The 17,958-nt window shown below is 56.9% G+C and overlaps 1 protein-coding gene across 3 annotated transcripts in view; it reads right to left on the bottom strand.

Annotated features, from left to right (window-relative positions):
- Positions 1 to 17,958, bottom strand: part of CHCHD6 (coiled-coil-helix-coiled-coil-helix domain containing 6) — a 125,272-nt gene that overhangs the window by 22,784 nt on the left and 84,530 nt on the right. For all 3 annotated transcript variants that reach the window (XM_027098457.1, XM_027098459.1, XM_027098458.1), the window contains one exon: positions 101 to 171. In XM_027098457.1, coding sequence (XP_026954258.1) covers positions 101 to 171 — 71 coding nt within the window. The remainder of the gene's footprint in view (positions 1 to 100; positions 172 to 17,958) is intronic.

The following is a 17,958-nucleotide window of genomic DNA, read 5'->3' as shown; positions in this document are numbered from 1 at the left end:
CCGGCGTGGGGATCTGAGCCCCTCGAGAAGCTTGCAATCAGGCCTCGGGGCAGGGAGGTTTTACAGACGCAGGCGGAGTTCAGGGGGAGGAAGCTCTTACTTGATCGCACCCTCCATCTTCGAGGCTGCCTTGTGGAACTGCTGTGAAGACTGTCTGTACGTCTCGACATTCTGCAACGAGAAAATGGACCCGACGGGTTACCAGACGGAAGCTTCTCTCCGGCCGCAACCCCACCCACAGCCGTGCTGAGTCCACACATGCCGACTTCCTGACCAGGATCGCAGGGAGGGCCCAGCTCCTCATGGACCAGCCGCGGCCGCCAGGACACATGGAGCCCCTGGCTCAGGGGTCACACCCCCGCCACGAGCGAGGCCCGGCCCGCCTGCCCCACCGTGTAAATAAAGTTTTATGGGCACACGGCCAGGCCCACGATTTGTGACCGCACGGCTGTGGCTGCTCCTGGGCTACGACAGTGTCCACAGAGGCAGCGAGGCCCACACAGCCTAAGACAGTCACTATCTTAAAGAAGAAGTTTGCCGTTCCTTCGTCTGGTCCAACCCCATCTTTACGTGGACTCTGCTGCCCAGAGATGTGAAGCAACTTGCCTGAAGCCACACAGCAGGCAGCGGTGCCGGGACCACAGCCCAGGACCCACGCACTCACCAGCACTGCCAGGCAGTCCCAGAGGCACGTGCTGCCCTCCTTCCGAGGGCACCCCGTGTGTGCTCAGGGCCGGCAGTGTGGGGACGGCAGCAGGACAGAGCTCGGCTGGAGCCTGGGGCCACCGCAGCAACCTTCCGGTCAGTCACGCCACTTCTTTGTGCCCCAAGGCAAGTGGCTTCAGGCCACCCAGGCCCAGCACCCCGCATGCCACGTCTCCAGAGGAGACCAACGTGAACACAGCTGCCCCTCAACACCAGCTCCTGGCCGAGCCCCGTGAGGCTCACGGGTGGACCCAACATCTCCAAGGACGCAGGCTTGAGGACGAAACCACCCAGAGGAAGCCCGACACGGGGCTGGCGTCGGACGCCCCAGCAAGATGCCCTGTGGAGCTGCTGGGCCCACACAAGCCTGGGGTAGCCCCTTCCCACCACAGATGGGCAAACGCAGCTTCAGGGCTCCCGCGGGGGCCAGTCAGTCAGGCCCTGCAAGCAGCCAGTGAGGCAGGTGAAGGGACCCGCGGAAGTGGAGACCCCACGGCCTGTCGGCCTCCAAGCCCGGCTCTCCCACTCCACCTCCACTGAGTACACAGGGAGCCTGGCCCAAAAGGAACGAACCAGTCGGACCAGAACAGGTGACAGGTGCCCAGATCAGAGCCGCGCGGGGCAAGCACTGTACCCCATGGGCCCCATCATCCACCTGCAGGGAAGGTAACCACGGCAGGCGCGGGGAGCACGTCCCTGAAGCACCTGCAGGGCATCGAAGGCGGAGTCTGTACCCAGGTTGGGGGGGCGGAACCAGGCCAGCAGCCCTATCCTGGTACCACGGCCTCTGGGAAGGGCCAGCTGGGAGGGACACGGAAGGGTGTTCCGAGGCGCAGCTCAGCCCACGAAGGGCAGGGGTTCTGCTCTGGGCTGTGCTGGGGCGAGCCCGCTGCCGGGCTGCCACCCCCAGCTGCAGACTGAGGCCACCCCGCCGCTCTCTGGCATGTTCCCCACCCCTGAACCAGGGAGACAGCCGAGGCCCCTCTGATGGTCAATGGGAGCTGCGAACACCCAGCACACAACAGGCATGAAATAAACGGGGGCTCTCCCCACCCAGCCCGGCTGCCCCCCTCCACAGGGACGTGCTGACGCCCAGCCGTCCAGCCCTGATGATCCAGCCAAGAGGTTCCAACTCCACCTCAACCAGTGGATGGTCAACCAACACTGACCCTGGGGAGGGAGTAAGGACACAGGTGAATCAGGCCAGGCCCTCTCCGCGGAGCAGACGCTCCCCTGGGATGTCCATGTTTTAACGCTCTCTGCACGCGGCGTCTGCTCTTTGGGTCACTTCCTCCCTCGAACCCTGTCTCCTAGCCGTCAGGTGGGCAGCCCTCCCCGCGGGGCGCCGAGAGGGGCGGGCTCACGGGACGAGCGTACCACCCACACGCCACCACCGCCTCTTCTGAAGTCACAGCCCCCAGCCACGCTGCCCGTCCCCTCCCGCAGACAGCCTCGCGGCTGAGGCCTGCCCTCCTGGGAGAGCAGCCGAGCGGTCCCTTCCCGGGGAGCACCCGCAGCCCAGGTGGGACCCTGCACCTCCACGCACCGCCCGGCTGGGGAGACCTGCGTCAGTGGCTGCACTGACTGCGACCTCAGCCTGAACCTGTGGTCGGTGAGGCTAGTCGCAGGAAGTGCCCGCGGGCCAAGAAGTGGTGGTAACCCCAGCGCGGCTTCCTCTACAGCCTCAGGATGACTCAGAGGACAGCCCCCGCTGCGCCCTCTGCGCATCTAGCCAGCCTGAGCAGGTCAGGCACCGCCGGCGACCCCCTGCCCCCCATGCCCCCCGCACGCGCCCACCCAGCTTCCTGGGGCCGTTGGAAGCCGTGCACTCTGAGGCCTCAGCCAGTGAGAGCAGGGCCCTCGCAGACTCCACCAAGGGGCTTCTGGAAGGACTGGGGCCCCCCCACCAAGACCCTGCTGAGCGCTGAAGGTCCCACGGCAGCCCGGCCGCAGGCAATGGGGCCGAGCAAGGCTCCACTCTTCAGGGTGTGAGGAGTCGTGGGGCGGCCGCGTGGACGACACAGTGACCCCCGCATCCCCGCTGCCCCCTGCTCCCCCCAACCGGTGATCTCTCCTCCCCTAGATTCAGACCCCACGATTTCAGGGCCCCTCCTCCCCCTCCAGCTGCTGCGAGCGAGTCTGAAACCAGAAGACCCGATCTCGATTAATTAAGCCTGCCATTAAAAATTAAATAACGTGAGCGAGAAGGTGTGAGCCTTATCTCAACAGGCTTCAAGAGTCCCAGTGTTTCTTCAATTACTTCCCAGCAGTTTTCATATTTCATACTGTCTGATTTCTCCAAGGGCCTGGATTCTGGAGATCAAAAGAGAGGGCAGGGGGAGGAGGGAGGCTGGGGACCGAGGCGGGCTGTCCATCCTCACCGCAGCCAGGACGGGGGGCCCCTAAGGCAGAGCTCGGTCTGCCGGCCCGGAGGGGAGCCCCAGGAACGGTGAGAGGCCGCCGGGCCATGAGGGTGGGTGCAGGCCGTGGGGGCGCGTCTGGCTCCCTGGCTTCTGTGTGAAATAAAGACGGTCCCAGAGCGTCCTCCATACAGCGTCGTGGGAATTGCTACAAAATGCCGCTGAAATGGCACATATAAAACGCTTAGAGCTGGTGGGGTCTGGCACAGAGGAAACAAAAAATGTCTTAAAAGCTTAACACCCAAATGCACATCAGCCAAGGGAAAGAGAGGGGCATCTCCTGGAGGAGGCGAGCTCCACCACGGGAGGGGTTCTCAGCCCCTTTGCCTGACCTAGCCCCAGAGCCGCCGGCGCTGCCGGCACAGAGCGGACCCTCCAGGAGTGGCTGAAAAGGGGGGCAGGCGCAGATCCGCTAGGGCACATCAAAAGCGTGAGCAGGACGCGGCGTCTGTCTGGTCAATGGAAGTCTCTGAGCTGCCGCTCCGTGAACGCAGCCCCACCGGGAGCTCGCAGACCGGGCGGGGACGAAGAGCAGGCTGGGGGCCAGGCCCAGAGAGGCCGCAGGGGCCACGTGAGGATCGCGAGCTTGGACCCCTCCCCCAAGTGAGAGCAGCTCAGCAAACACTTCGCGAGAGTGTGAGAGAGACAGTCACTGGTTGCGCTCTGCGGCCGTGAGCACTGAACCATCAACCGGGGACCCAGGGCCCACGGGGTTCAAGTGGACCCCCATGCCAGGCGCTGTGGCTGGGACCAGTCACCAGACTGGCCCTTCACACCCAGAGCTATGCTTCCGGTAGGAATGTCTATCCCTCTGCCGGGTGCAGACAGATGGTCAGAGGCAGACGATCCCGCCCAGGGGCCAGAACCTCGAGGGAAAGAGGCAGGCCCCAGAGCCGACCCATCAGCTTCCCATAGGCGCACGCCTCCGGCAAGGGATCCAACGAACGGAGGGCCACGCAGACTGGTCAGAGCAGACACACGGTTGTGCCCAGAGGCACCTGAAGGCCCAGAGCCGGGAGAGTTCCAGCAAAATCAGTGCAGCTGTCGGAGCCGGGGCCGGGGCTCAAGGAAGCACCAGAATCTGCAGGGAGCAGAGTGAGGACGGGAGACCCCAGACCCTGCGGCGCTTCAACACCTCCAGGCAGTCATCAGGGGTACGGAACACTCACCAGCCTAGTTACCAAAGGCTCTCCAAGCCCACGGGAACGCAAGGGCACGTGGAGAACTGTAAGAAGTCCACACAGTCAACATAAAGCTTTGAAAGCTGCTGGGCGTGCAGTCGGTGACACAGTAGGTGAAGGGACAGAAATTCCGTTTTGTTGAGGGACTGAACAGCTGGCTCTTCGTGAAGCCGGTTCAGCATCTTTGCCCCTCCCGCGCGTTGGTGCCGGCCCCCTCCCCAGTCGCCAGACCCCACCCCGACCCCACTCCTCCCTCGCTCTGCTCCCTCCCCCGACCCCCTGGCGCTGCCCTTTCAGCCAGTGTTATTGCTAAAAATGACCAAGTGAAGCTGGCCGGCTATGCCCTACTCTGCTGAGTGGAGAAGACACCCCTTTCCAGACTTGCTCCGGCACTCACCCAGGATGGGTAAGGGCCAATCCTGCCCCCGCTGCCTGCCCTCAGGGATGCCCACTGAGATCCTTTCAACCCCGGGGTCCCTTCCCTCCACCGTTTCCTCATCCCCAGGCACACCGTCCAAACTCATCCACGGCCACCTTCCCCAGGGCCACGCCCAGGGCTTCCCACCCTCCAGGAGAGCCTTACCTGGGATCCCAACTGCAACCTGACAGCCCCACCTAGGGTCCTCAAGCATCCCCAGGACAGTCCCGCCTGTGATCCCCCCTCTACCCTACCCCCCCTCGGAAGGCCCCACGTGGCACACCTGCCCTCTAACCCCACTGACCACGCCTTTACCCTCCACCCCTCCCACACCCTCCTGTCCTCACTTCCGCTCCCTCCCGGGTCCCCTGCTTTGCCCTCCCTGGGCCCTGCTTCCAGCCCCTCCCATCACACCCTGCGACCCTCAGCTCTCACCCAGGTACCTCTGCACCCGGTCACACTCCAGGCCTGGCTGATCCAACCCACCTGCCATGTCCGCCCCTAGGCCCAGGAGACCCCACAACGAACTTAGGCTCCAACCTCAGGTGAACCTTCCCCACAGCCTGTAATTCTTGAAATTCCAGGACAGCTACCCTCACCAGGCCTGTTTCCCAGCCTGAGCTCCTGCCGTGGGCAGATGGCCGCTTCTCGACCCCAGAGACGTCGGAGGCTGCAGCCGGGCACAAACAGGAGTCTTTCCCCAGGGCCAGGGTGCCTCTGCCTTCGCCCACCCCCGCCAGGCCCCGGGTCCCTCGGGCAGCGATGGGCCATCTCTGGGGCTCCGAGGAGGCAGTGACCAGCAGGCCGTGGCTCCTCTGTTTCTTCCTCTCATTTATGAGTGCCTACTGTTTACAGCAGTAAACGAGAGAGGTGCAGCCCTGGCCTTCGCAGAGCTAGCCGCCAGGTTCCGGCAGAACAACAATTCTACTCAGGAACCAGTGCCAAAAAGACACGGCAGGGTAGGGGTAAGGCACAGCCAGGAAGGCCGCGCTGCGGACAGCGTGGGTGGATACCTGAAGGACATGAAGAGGGAAACGAGGTTCGGGGGAGGCTTAGGCTGGGACCACCGCGGCGCGCTCTTGGAAAAGCAGGGCAGTGTGGCTGGAAGTCGGTCAGCTGATGGCTGGACCGGGGCCCGGCCACCTCACACAGGGCCTGCTTCAGGGCTGGCAGGAAGCCGGGGGCTGGACAGGGGACAATGAGGTCTGATCTCCATTCTGGAGGGACCACTGACTGCGCCCTCAGAGTCGGGGGGTTCAGGATCGGGGTCAGCTCCTGGGGGGGCGGGGGAGGGGGGGCTGCGGAGAGTGCAGAGGAAGGGGCCAGGCGGGCAGCACAGCCCTCACAAGGCAGCCAGCCAGGCCTTGTGCGCTGGTTAGCTGGTGTTTACTCTTCCAGACACACGTTTGGCTACTTGAATATCTAAAGAGTGTGAAAACAAAATACAGAGCACAATAGAAAATAGAAAGGAATTTTAAAAATGAAGGGACATGAATTTTAACTCCACCTTTGTGACTTACTGGTAACCCGATCCCGAGCAAAGGGCCCCAGAGTCAAGGTCTCAGGACCGCCCCCCGCGGGCAGTGACTCAGGCCACAGGCGTGTTGACCAGGCGCCCCGGGAGGCAGGCTCCGCACGCACAGGTCCTCAGCACTGAGGCTCGGCCCTGGGACCAGAGGGCGCTCCCGGAGGAAGCTACAGGCTGGACGCCCCGCTTCCCAGAACCTCGTCCCCCACCCCCGCCCCCGAAAGCTGAAAGCCTCCCCGCCCTCTGGCCAGTCGGGCGTGCGGCCCACGCGGCCCGGCCCATCCTGGGAAGGTCGGGGACCTGCGGCGGCAGCACCGCCGACTCGTCCGGCACGGGCGGACCGCTCCAGGCCTCACTGGCGCCACCGAGCACGAGCTCCCGGGGGACCTGAGTGCCTGGGACACCTGGGGGGCGCAGGTGCACGGAAGCAGGGCCCCCACGGGCACCACAGCCGTCTCCTAAAATCCCTCCGCGGCTCCCGCTGTCCTCACCCGTCCCCGAGGCCTCGCACCCACGGGCAGCTCGCTGCGGCCCTCAACCCTGGAGCCATGGGGCCGCCTGAGCCCAGCCCGTAGGCTGCTGGGTGGTCTGGGATGGGGCCCCAGCGTCGGTGTTTAAGGAAGATCCGGGGGTTCCCTGGGCACCCAAGGTGGGAGACGCTGCTCCAGGTCCCGGAAACCCTGAGGTTACGCCTGCTTTGTCACTGACCAGCCTGTGCCTCCGCCTGTGGCCCCTGCTCCACAAAGAGCTGGGAAATCTTTTATTTCAAAATTAGAAACTACAGCGGGACACTAAAATGTGGTCCTTTGTATTAAGTGTCCTAGCTGCTTGATACTTTGTGGTTTGAGAAGTTTTCAAAGAAAATCAAAGGAGGAAAGAGGGCTGAAAAAAAGGAAGAGGAAAAGGGGAAGTCTGGCGACCTTCGCACCCCCGTCTCACGGGCCCCCTTGGCTTCCAAAGTAATTGGAAACACGTTCGGCCCCGTTGTCAGTCCTGCGGAAACGCCAGACCTTTTGCTTCTCCTAAACACAGGTGACTTTTCTTCATGGTTGTCACCTCCTCTGATTCCAACTTCTAATTTTAGAACAGTTCCAACATGTTGGTAGACAGCAGGCTTTGCGGGGATGATATAGCTCAATGTATATGAGGTACAAATTACCTAAGGTAAAAAAATTCTCTCCTTTGTTGCAAAAATGACTAACTCAAGTACCGTAAAGGTCCTTGCTAAGTGCTTACTAAAGGTTCTAAGAGACTCTGGGAAAAGAGTTCTTTTCTTTTTGACTTCACCTACAGGAGAGGGAATTCGCCCGTGACGAGCCCCTACTGCACGCCAGTCCCCAAGTGCTGTTACACAGTTCACGTTGTTTGTTCTGCAGGCAGAGTCTGAGGCTGGGAGCTGGACCCAGCAGGCGTGTCTGCCCAGAGCCTCCTCCATGGAAGGATTAGTCCAGGCGCTTGACACAAAGAGACGAACAGATGCAAATGAGGGTTTTGGTCCTTCTACAGAACGAATACCTTGATGAGCTGAGACACGAACGCACACACACCTGAACCACCGGTATGTGTTTGCTCTCCGGGCTGTGCAAATGCAGACAGGAAGTGTCACAGCACCGAAGAAATCCGCACAGGTTCTCACGGAAGCCTAAAGTCTGGGGGCTGCAAAGGGGTATTTTCTAAAAGGTCCTATTCTCATACCCGCAAATAGAGCCCAACAGCTCATGGGCTGTAGAGACAGCTCGTAAGCACGAGCTCCTAAATGAAACAGGCTTGGAGTCGGGTGGTGCTGGGCTGTGCTCGGAGGAGTGGGAGAAGACCAAGAATAAACGAATAAAAACACCAGAAATAAGGAAGGTGCATTTAAAAAGATCGTCCTCTGGCCTGAGCCGCACGCGGCAGCCGCCCTCGGGGGTCAGGGGGCCATCTGCACGAGGAGGGACAGAGGCCAGCACAGCTACTGGGGACATTTGCTGCTGCGTGGGGGGGAGTGACACCCCCTCACAACCACCGGGGGAGACAATTCCTGACGTGCCACCCTCGGGGGCAGCAGTCAGTGCTGAAGGAACGGGAGCTGTCGTGACCACTATTATTACCAACAAGTGATCTGTTGAGGAAATTAACCTACCAGCTTCTGGAACCATGGATCGGGAGCAAAGGGGGGTCAGTGTTCACGGCAGCGGAACCCCAAGGCTGCAGGACCCCAAGGCGGCGGCAGCTGATGGGGGGGGCTCCAGGACCTGGACCCCCAGGCACTCTGTTCTCCCAGGGAGCTGAGTCCACCGGCCACAGCCCTGGGGGCCGGCAGCTCCTGGCACGAGCTCCGGGCGCAGAAGGTAGAACGGCCCCAGGCCAGCGGCTGGCAGGCGGCAGGGGCGGCTCTTGTCCCCCCACCAACCCCAAGCCTCGGGCTGGGGTGGCCAAGCCAGGTCACGTCCCTTCCCGCCACCCGCAGGCACCGTGGGGGGAGCAGGGGGGCATGGAGCCCAGGGCAGGCCCCACTGCCCTCCTTCTCTGCTGTGACTCAGCACTGATGCCCGGCCTCCGGGGCCATGCCCAGGGCCCTTCGGTCCAGCCTGATGCCCTCTGCTTCCCCCAGGACCGCCCTTCTGGAAGATGCCACGCAGCCACTCCTCCCCGCCCGCTGATCCCGCCCAGGCCGCTCTGCTGAAAGGGTGAAGTTTTGCACCTGAAGGAACCTCGACCCTCCTGCAAAGAGCAGCCCTGCAGCTGCCTTTTCTTCCCCTTCTTCCTTTAACATCCTCCTGTTTCCTTCCATCCTCCTGGAAACCTTACTTCTGCTGCTCAGGGGGAGAGTGTGGCACAGGCTTATTCCAGCCCTGCGTTCAAACCTTGCACCTTGGAGAAGAGTGTGACAGTCACCAGGTGCGCATCACCTGGACTCACCGCTCGCTGGGGCTCTGCCCATCCACCCACTCACACGCTCTTTCTGGCTGAAGCCACTTGACTTATCGACATTTTAGTCATCATGACCTTTTGCCCCCGAACACTTCAGCTGCATCTCCCAAGAGCAAATTAACTCTGATCCTCTGAGTAAACACTAAACAACTACCACAGTCGGGACCCTTCACATCAACAGGATAATTTTCTAATACATAATCTGTATCTGACTGTTTCCAACTGCCCCAGGAAACGCCCCCAATCCGGGACGCAGGCGAGGGTCACAGGTCGTGCCTGGCCGACATGGCCCTGTCCGCCCTTCAGTCTAACCTGCTCCCACCCTCGCTTGGCCTTTCAGGACATTGACATGTTTCACGAAGCCAGGACAGTTGTTTCAGAGAATGTCCCTCAGTTCGAACACTTGTTTTGTCATGATTAGATTCAGGTTAAAATTCCTGGCGGAGAAACGGCAGAGGTGAGGCGGCCGTGCAGCCGTGTCCCCCGTCGACACGTCAGTGTAGGAGGTCACGGGACACTCGTCCTCTGACCCTGGTTACTCTGTGGCTGCTTCAGAGTGACATCACGTGGCTTTGGAGGTGGGATTGTGAACACCTGGTACACTGGTGCCTCGCTCTCTGGGAGGAAGCCTGGAACCGCCCACCCGGAAGGGACACGTAAATGATTCGGCCAACGGTCCAGCGAAGCCCCAGCACGGCCACATCAACTGCCAGGGGTGGGGGGGAGAAGGTTCCAGATGGTTCCAGCCCCCAGCCACCATATGGTCCCGGCAGGGCCCCTGACTTCAGGAAACAGAGCCGAGCTGTTCCCGTGTCCTGTCTGAGCCCCCGACGCTCAGAGCCCGTGACCCTAACCAACGGCTGCTTGATGCCTCTGAGTTTCGAGGTGATTTGCTATGTAGGAACGTAGACCTGCGACCACACCCTTTCCCTCAACAACAAACACGTGACCTGAAGAGTGATGCTGTAAGAGCATGATTACCCTGCTTCCCAACGGTCATGGTTCTTGCTGAATTGATTATTACTACAACAGTGGCAAACGGGTGACTGTCTATCGTTCTCGCCACATTTATTAGTTGTTGTTCCTTCGTAAAGGCAGTTTTCCTCTCCTTTCCTCCTTTTGATCCTGTATGTTTTTGTGTCAGTTTGGACTTAGATTCTCTTTTTAAAATCCAACGTGTTATAATCCATTTCTGTCATCATTATTGTCTCGCGCAGACAAGGTGTCCGAACTCGGCTCGTGGGACCTCTTTCAGGCCGTCTCCTGGGTCCCGTATAGACGCACATGCCCTCACCATGTTCCGAACACTCCTCACTTTTTCACAAGATAAGATGTTAGCCACCCCAGTAGGTACGCAGCGACGTCTAACTGCAGGTCTAATTTGCATATCCAATAGCTAATGATGGTGAATGTCTTCTCATGTGCTTATCTGCCATCTGCATATCCCCGTGGTGGATTTTTCTAATTGGATTGTTGGTTTTTACTTACTTATGTTTTGCCGGTGCATTGTGACAGTATTTTCTATGTTCTAGACACCAGTCCTTTGCTTGGTGTGTGGTTTGTAGATATTTCTTTCCCCGTCTGTAGCTCCCCTTTTCATCTTCCTCACAGGGCCTTCCACAGAACGAAAGTCTTTAATTTTGATGAGGTCCATTGTAACGTTTTTTCCTTTTATGGATCCTGCTTTTGGTGCTTTTAATCTCAGTACCAGATGTTGTTAGTGCGTAGCAATCTGTAATGCAGTTGATTTTCGTGTGCGGGTCTTGTGTCTGGTGACCTTGCTGAAAGCCTTTATTAGTCCTAGGGTTTCCTTTTCTTTTTTCTTGGATTCCTTATGTCATCTATGCAGATGATCGTATCCTATGCAAACAGGGACGGTTTTATTTCTTCCTTTCTAATCCACAGCCTTTCATTTCTCTTTCTTCTCTTACTGCAGAGGCTAGTGTCTCACTGGTGGCGTAACTCTAACCCTGCTTTAAGTGAAAGTGGTGACAGCCACCTTGTTGCCATGGTGGGGCGGGGGGCGTTCAGAATCTCATCCGTATCTCTGGTGTCGGCGGTTCTGGTACATGCTCCTTAACAAGTTAAGGTAGTTCCCTTCTATTCCTGTTTTTCCAAGAGTGTTTATCATGAATGGGAGTAGATTTCTGTCCAATACTTCTCTGTATCAATTAGTATGATCATATGTTTTTTCCCTTAGCATGTTGATATAACAGATTTCATTGATTTTCAGACACTGACCCAGCCTTGCACACCCAGAATAAACCCCACTTTGCATAACATGGTGTATACGCACATAGTGTGTAATTCTTTTCATACGTTGCTGGATTTGGTTTGCAAATATTTTGTTGAGGATTTTTGTGTCTAACTTCACGAGAGACATTGTAGTTTTCTCTTGTCTTTGGTTTGGTAACACTGCTTGTCTGACAAAGTACTGAATAATACTGGCCTCATAAAATGAGTTGGGAAGTTTCCCGAGCTTCCATTTTCTAGAAGAGATTGCGTAAAATTGGTTTTAATTCTTTTTGAACTGTTTGGTAGAAATCTCCAGAGGTACCGTTTGGGCCTCGAGATTTCTTCTCCTGGAGTCTTAAAGTCATGAAGTCCATTTCTTCCGTAGTTACAGGACTTTTCTGTTTATCAGTTTCGTCTTGGCTGAGTTTTAGCAGTTTGTGGTTTTCGAAGAACTGGTCCATTTCTTTTACGCTGTGGACTTTATGAGCATAAAGTGGTGTCACTTCATTCCCTCCCAGTGGCCATGGAATCTGTGGGGGTCCAGCCTGCTTCACTGTGACGGGGGTGACCTGCGTCTTCTCTACACCTTTGTCAGTCTTGCTGGAGGTTTATCAATTTTATCCAATTGTTCCGAGAACCAGCATTTTGTTTCATTAATTCTCTTCAGTGTTTTCCTATTATGATTATATTTTCTGTTCTTATCTTTTATTATTTCCTTCCTTCTGCTTGCTTTGGGTTTATTTTGCTGTTCTTTTTCTAATTTCTTGAGCTTTTAATTTGAAACTTTTCCTCTTTTCTAATTTAGGGATTCACTGGTATAAATTTCCCATTCAACCCTGCTTAAGCTATATCCTATATATTTTGATATGTGGTTTCCATTCTTTCAAATTTATTAAGGTTAGTTTTAGGGCCCAGGATATAGACTATCTTGGTCCCACAGGTGCTTAAAAAATATATGCATTCTGCTATTGTTGGAGTATCCTTTATATGTCAGTTAGATCCTGCTGGTTGGTTGTGTCATTTAGACCCTTTATATCCTCGACAACCTTCTGTCTAGCACTTCTATCAGTTGCTGAAAAAAGGGGATATTGAGGTCCCCAAACTATTATTTCAGGTTTGTGTGTTTCTTTCTGCCCCATCAGTTTTGGCTTCACATGTTTTAGGCCTCTCTTCTTCAGTGCATACACACTTAGGATTACTATGCCTTCCTGGTAGACTGATCCTTTTATCATCATATAACACCCTTCTTTGTGTCTAGTAATTTCCTTTGCTCTGAAGTACTTTATCTGATATTAATGACCACTCCTATGTTTTTCTGGATCGATGTTTACATGACACATTTCTTTTTTCTTTTTTTTTTTTGCGGTACGCGGGCCTCTCACTGCTGTGGCCTCTCCCGTTGCGGAGCACAGGCTCCGGACGCGCAGGCTCAGCGGCCATGGCTCACGGGCCCAGCTGCTCCGCAGCATGTGGGATCTTCCCGGACTGGGGCACGAACCCTTGTTCCCTGCATCGGCAGGCGGACTCTCAACCACTGCGCCACCAGGGAAGCCGACACATCTTTTTTCACCCTTTTACTTTCCATCTATGTCACCGTATTTGAATTTTCTTCTAGACAGCAGAGTTGTGTGTATGTTTGTGTGGCAACCTCGGCCTTTTCACTGGTATATTTAGACCATTTACCTTTAAGGTGATTACTGACAGTTAGAGCTTAAGTCTTCCACCTTATTACATGTTTTCTGTTTGTTCCCTCTGTTCCTCCTCCATTTCTCTTTTCTTGTCTTCCTGTCAGTTAAACATTTCATCAGATTCCATGTTGATTTGTCAATAGTGTGTCTGAGTCACTGCTTCACCTGACTTTCTCAGTGGCTGCACTGAGCATTACAATACACACATGTAATGTACAACCTGCTGCTGCTGACGCTCTACCGCTCAGGGTCAAGTCTGCAAGCCTCACTTCCACTTAGGTTCCTCCAGCCTCTCCACTTTTTAAAGTCTACTTTGAGCATTTTTTGAACATGCATTTGCCTCACATCATACGATGTTATATTTTTTCTTTCAACAATCAAATATGATTTTAAAAATTCATGTGAAGAAGGATAATCTGTTGTATTTATCTGCATTTTTATTTCTCCTTTGTTCTTTCTTTCTTGTTCATATTCCCAAATTATTTCTTCTATCATTTCCTTCTGTTTGAATAACTTACTTTGCCATTCCTTACGGGTACACTGGGCAGCCACAAATTCTCTTAGCTCTCTGTAATCCGAGAACGTCTTCATTTCCTCTTCGTTCCTAAAGGATAGTTTTGCTGGGTGTAAAATTCATGGTTAACAGAGTTTTTCTTTCAGGACTCAGGAAATACGCCACTTCCTCTGGCCTCCGTGCTTTTAGATGAGATTCCACCATCGATAAAATCGGCATCACCGCGTGCGTAACGCTGGTTTTCTCTGACGGCTTTCCAGTTTTGTCTTCAGTTTTCAGAAGTTTCATGATTGTGAGTCTAAGTGTGGCTTTACCTCTGGGAGTTCCTCAGCAACTGGATTCAGAGCCTTTACCGCACTATCGTGTCCACTTGGTTCCTCCAAGGCACTGGGGCTCCTGCTGACCCTGCGGGGTTGCCTGCGGAGCAGGAAGTGCTTCCCCAGGCTGTGCTCCCCCGCCAGCCACTTGTTGGGGAGGGGTCCCCCTGCCACTGTCAGGCATCTCTTGCCTACAGGACCCAAGGAGCACTGCCCCAGCCACTTGTGGGCAGGATATCTCCTGCCGGCCAGCAGCTCACCAATGATCTGGGTGGGAGCAAGGACCCTCTGGTCCACAGGACAAAGTGTTCTTCCCAGGCCAGTGCTCCCTGGCTGCCCCCAGCCCTGCTGTGGCAGGATCCCCCTGGTGTGCTGTTGAGCCATTTGGGGTCTCGGGGGAAGGAGGGAGTCTCTGGCCCCAGGGATGAGGAACACTTGTTGGGGATGCATGCCAGGGGCTCTCACCTGACCCCCAGTGTGGCTGGGAGGGGCTCTGTCTCAATCTGGAGGACTCTGAGCCGACCTGCGAAGCCATCTGCCACCAGGCTGGGGCCAAAGACACTGGCCCTGTTTGCCTTCTGTCACCTGGAGGGGGTTGTGAGCACGTGGGCCACCGCGCTGTTCCTCCATCCCAGGGTCCCTCGCCAGCTCCCCCTCTCCCTTCCTTTCAGAGACCTGTGGTGCCTGTCAACTTATTCCACGGTTCCCAGCTGTGCTTGGTGGGGAGAGCAGGGAGAGGGGAGCCCAGACGTCTTCCCTCTGGAAGTCCCTCTCTGTGGGGCGGTATCTGTCTGATAGATGGCTGGGTTCATTTATTTCTGCTTGTATTAATTTTTAACACCATCTCTGTCGATTTACTTTTCAAATAAGCAAAACATTAACACGGTTCAAAAGTCAAACTATTTATAAAGAACATACTCAGAGATGTCCCACACCCTCCCTGTCTTGCCAGCCCATTCCCACTCCCAGCTGTAGGTAAAAATCTCGTGAGTTTCTGGTTTATCCTTCTTGAGGTTCATTTTGAAAACTAAGGAGATTTGTACACTTCTGTCTTTTTTTCTCATTTCAATACAGGCATGATTTTGGCCTCAGAACCTCAGTCAGCAGTTAATCATTCAGAGCCCAGCAACTTAAAGTCTTCGGAATCTCTGTGCTTCCCTTTCAAACCCCCTTCAGATGCCTCTGATCCCACGTAAACCCCCTCCCTCCTTTCTGCTCAGCTCCCCCAGCTGTTGAGTCATTTGTCTACTTTCCCTCTTCACATCTTACTGATCCACTTTCCTCCAGACTTTCCTCATAGTTCTCATTCTTTCTTCCCTCATTAACACATCTGAGAGGCGATCTCAAAGAAACAAGGCGCTGCCTTGATGGGAGTTTGCAGTGAGACGATTTCTGCCAAGCGAATCCTGTTCCGCAGGAAGCCCCTCCCCTCGGGCGCCCTGGGGAAGGGGAGTCACAGGAGAGTATCAAGAGCAGCCTGGACAGAGCCGCCTGTGTGCTCAAGGTCACGTGTTCAGGGCAGAGGGGTGTTGTCGGCAACGCTGTTGATGAAACGGAACGTTCGCGACCGCACGTCATCTGGCGGGGGCCCCGCTGCCTCACAGAGCCCCACAGTCCCGGCAGGTCAGCTCAGCGGCTTCTCACCAAACTCACGCTTCACACCAACTCTCCCCCAAGCACCTACTGCTGCTTCGTATCGCTAGAGCTCCCCAGGCCCCTCCCAAGCGCCCCAGCCACGAGGTCAGCAACGCCGCTCCTGGCTCCAGGGGTTACCGGAAACCTGATGGGAAGGGGTTCCACTCAGGACCACTGGCAGCGCCCTCCGATCGGCTTCTCAGCCAGATGACACGTGTTCCTGGGCGTCGACAGGGAAGTGGGCCGTGGGAGCAGGTGCCACAGGGACACTCGGGGCAGGTGTCCGCAGGTACCGCTGTTCTAGGCAAAGCTGCCAGCTGGTAACCAACAACCAGGTGCCGCAACGTCGTCTGTTTGTTTCAGTGACGCCTGGCATTCTCGACAGAGGCCATGAGCACGTCCACAACACTTACCAAGTGTGATCCTCTGAACAAGAGATGGGACGGCCTGTGTTCCTCCTGGGACGATGGCAGGAACCCGGCTCCACGGGGTCCACACGGACAGCCCTCGCGGAGACAGTGATGGGCCGGAATCTTTACGTCCCAAAGCATTTCAAGTAAGACATGAAGTCCTTTCTTGAGCCATTTAACTCGGGTAAATAACCTAACCTCCCTCTGCTTGAGTTTAGAGGCTGGTATTGTGAGACCCTAAGAGCGCCAAGACCCCTCCAAACTGACTTTGGTGTATTTAAGAAGGCACCAGGTAAGAGGCCACCAAGAGCCCCAGAACCTTTACATTCCACACCTTCCCACATGGTCCCCGGGTTCCGAGTGCCCAGGATGGCCCCGGCCTGGCTGCCCTGCAGTGGGAGCTGCGCCTGCCCAGCCCCACGTCCTCCGTGTCTGGCGATGGGCCCGAGTTGCCGCTGACGGAGGTGGGAAGGCCTTCGCTCTGCAGGGACCTGCGGGCTGGCTTCGGGTGGGTAGGCACACAGGCCACAGCCCCAGGACCTGTGCTGGGTGTGTGTCCACAGAGGACCCTTCCCTCCCTCGCTTTCTCTGCTCTGGATTTGCAGGTTTGCTGCTGCGTGTGTAAGAATCACCTCCCGACCTGGAGCTCAAGCTGGGGCAAGAGGCCGACCCCCATCAGAGGCTGGGGACGCTGAGCTGGGCCAGCAGATGGTGGAGTGGAGTCTGAAGGGCGTGCAGGGCCCGACCAGGTGACGTTCAGGGCCGGGTGAGGAAGCACGGTGCAGACACGGCAACGAGAAATCTGGACGGGACAGAGGGACGGTCACTAAGGCCTGGAGACCATCAGGGACAATGCCCTCGTGTGGGTGACAGATGACAGAGACGTGGATGCAGAGGAGGGGAAGTGTGGGGATGGATGGAGTGTAGGAAACACACAGACAGGGAGAGGAAAGAGCCCGGAAGACCTTGGCTTTCCCAGTTGCGGGGCGAGCTCACAGGAAGACGGTCCATGTGGAGACGTAAGCCCTGCACACAGAGCCGCTGCGGTGGCCTCGCGTGGCCCTCACACCCGCCACCGCCTCGCGTGCCTGGCCATCCTATGCGCTCCGCCACTGCACCGTCCCTGCCACTCAGCTCTGCGACCGCTTCCCCCTGACTCAGTGACCACGCTCCCTCCTAAGGCTCCCCCCAGCTCGACTGCATTGTGACCGCCATCACTGACCCTGAGGGAAGGACGACGTGCAGGCAGACCCTCTACTGTAGCAGGTGTAACACCAACCTGGGCACTTAGTGCCACAGGCTGCCTTGAGGGGACAGCTCCTTGGACAGTCACCTCCAAGTGCAGGATGTGGCATCAGACTGTCCAGGAGGACGCAGTCTGGATGCAGAATAGGCAGGGCCATGTGGCCATTTCCTTTCTGGAGCATATCTGCCTGCCCGTTAAAAAGATAAATCCCAGCGTGAACAGGGCACCCGGACCAGGATTCTGGAGTCAGCCCGCCCCACACGTACATCCCACGTCTACCACTCAGGAGGCCGTGGGGCCGCGTGCAAGCTGCACGTGGTCCCTGAGACGCAGCAGGAAGGGCCACGTCCACACACGGGGCCTGCAGGAGACAGACAAAGCCTTGGGAGGTGCCTGCCCCCCGGGCACAGGTAGCAGCTGTGCGTGGGCACTGAAAAGCCAGGGTGAGAGCAGTGCCAGCGGCTGGGGACCAACTGCAGCGGCCGGCGAGGACGCCAGACACCTCCACGGCAGGAGGACAGCTTCAGCGGTAAGGTCTTTAAAAACACTCTTCCGAGAGATACAGTCACAACTGATCCTGATATGAGACCCGGGATGCAGAGCCGGCCTCAGCCCAGTGCACCCGTGAAGGCGATCTCCTGGGAAGGGCACAAAGGTGACCTCTGCCCTGTGCTCCCGACAGGGCACAGGGGCCATGGGACGGATGGCCAGGGCCGGGGAGTAGGGCCAGGAGGGCTGAGACCCCGGC

This window comes from Aethalodelphis obliquidens, unplaced genomic scaffold (assembly GCF_003676395.1).
Source record: "Aethalodelphis obliquidens isolate GAN/ISIS:26980383/991018 unplaced genomic scaffold, ASM367639v1 scaffold123, whole genome shotgun sequence".
Taxonomy (NCBI): Eukaryota; Metazoa; Chordata; class Mammalia; order Artiodactyla; family Delphinidae; genus Aethalodelphis; species Aethalodelphis obliquidens.
Note: the sequence above shows the minus strand (reverse complement) of the source record. Positions and strands in the feature narration are given on the sequence as shown.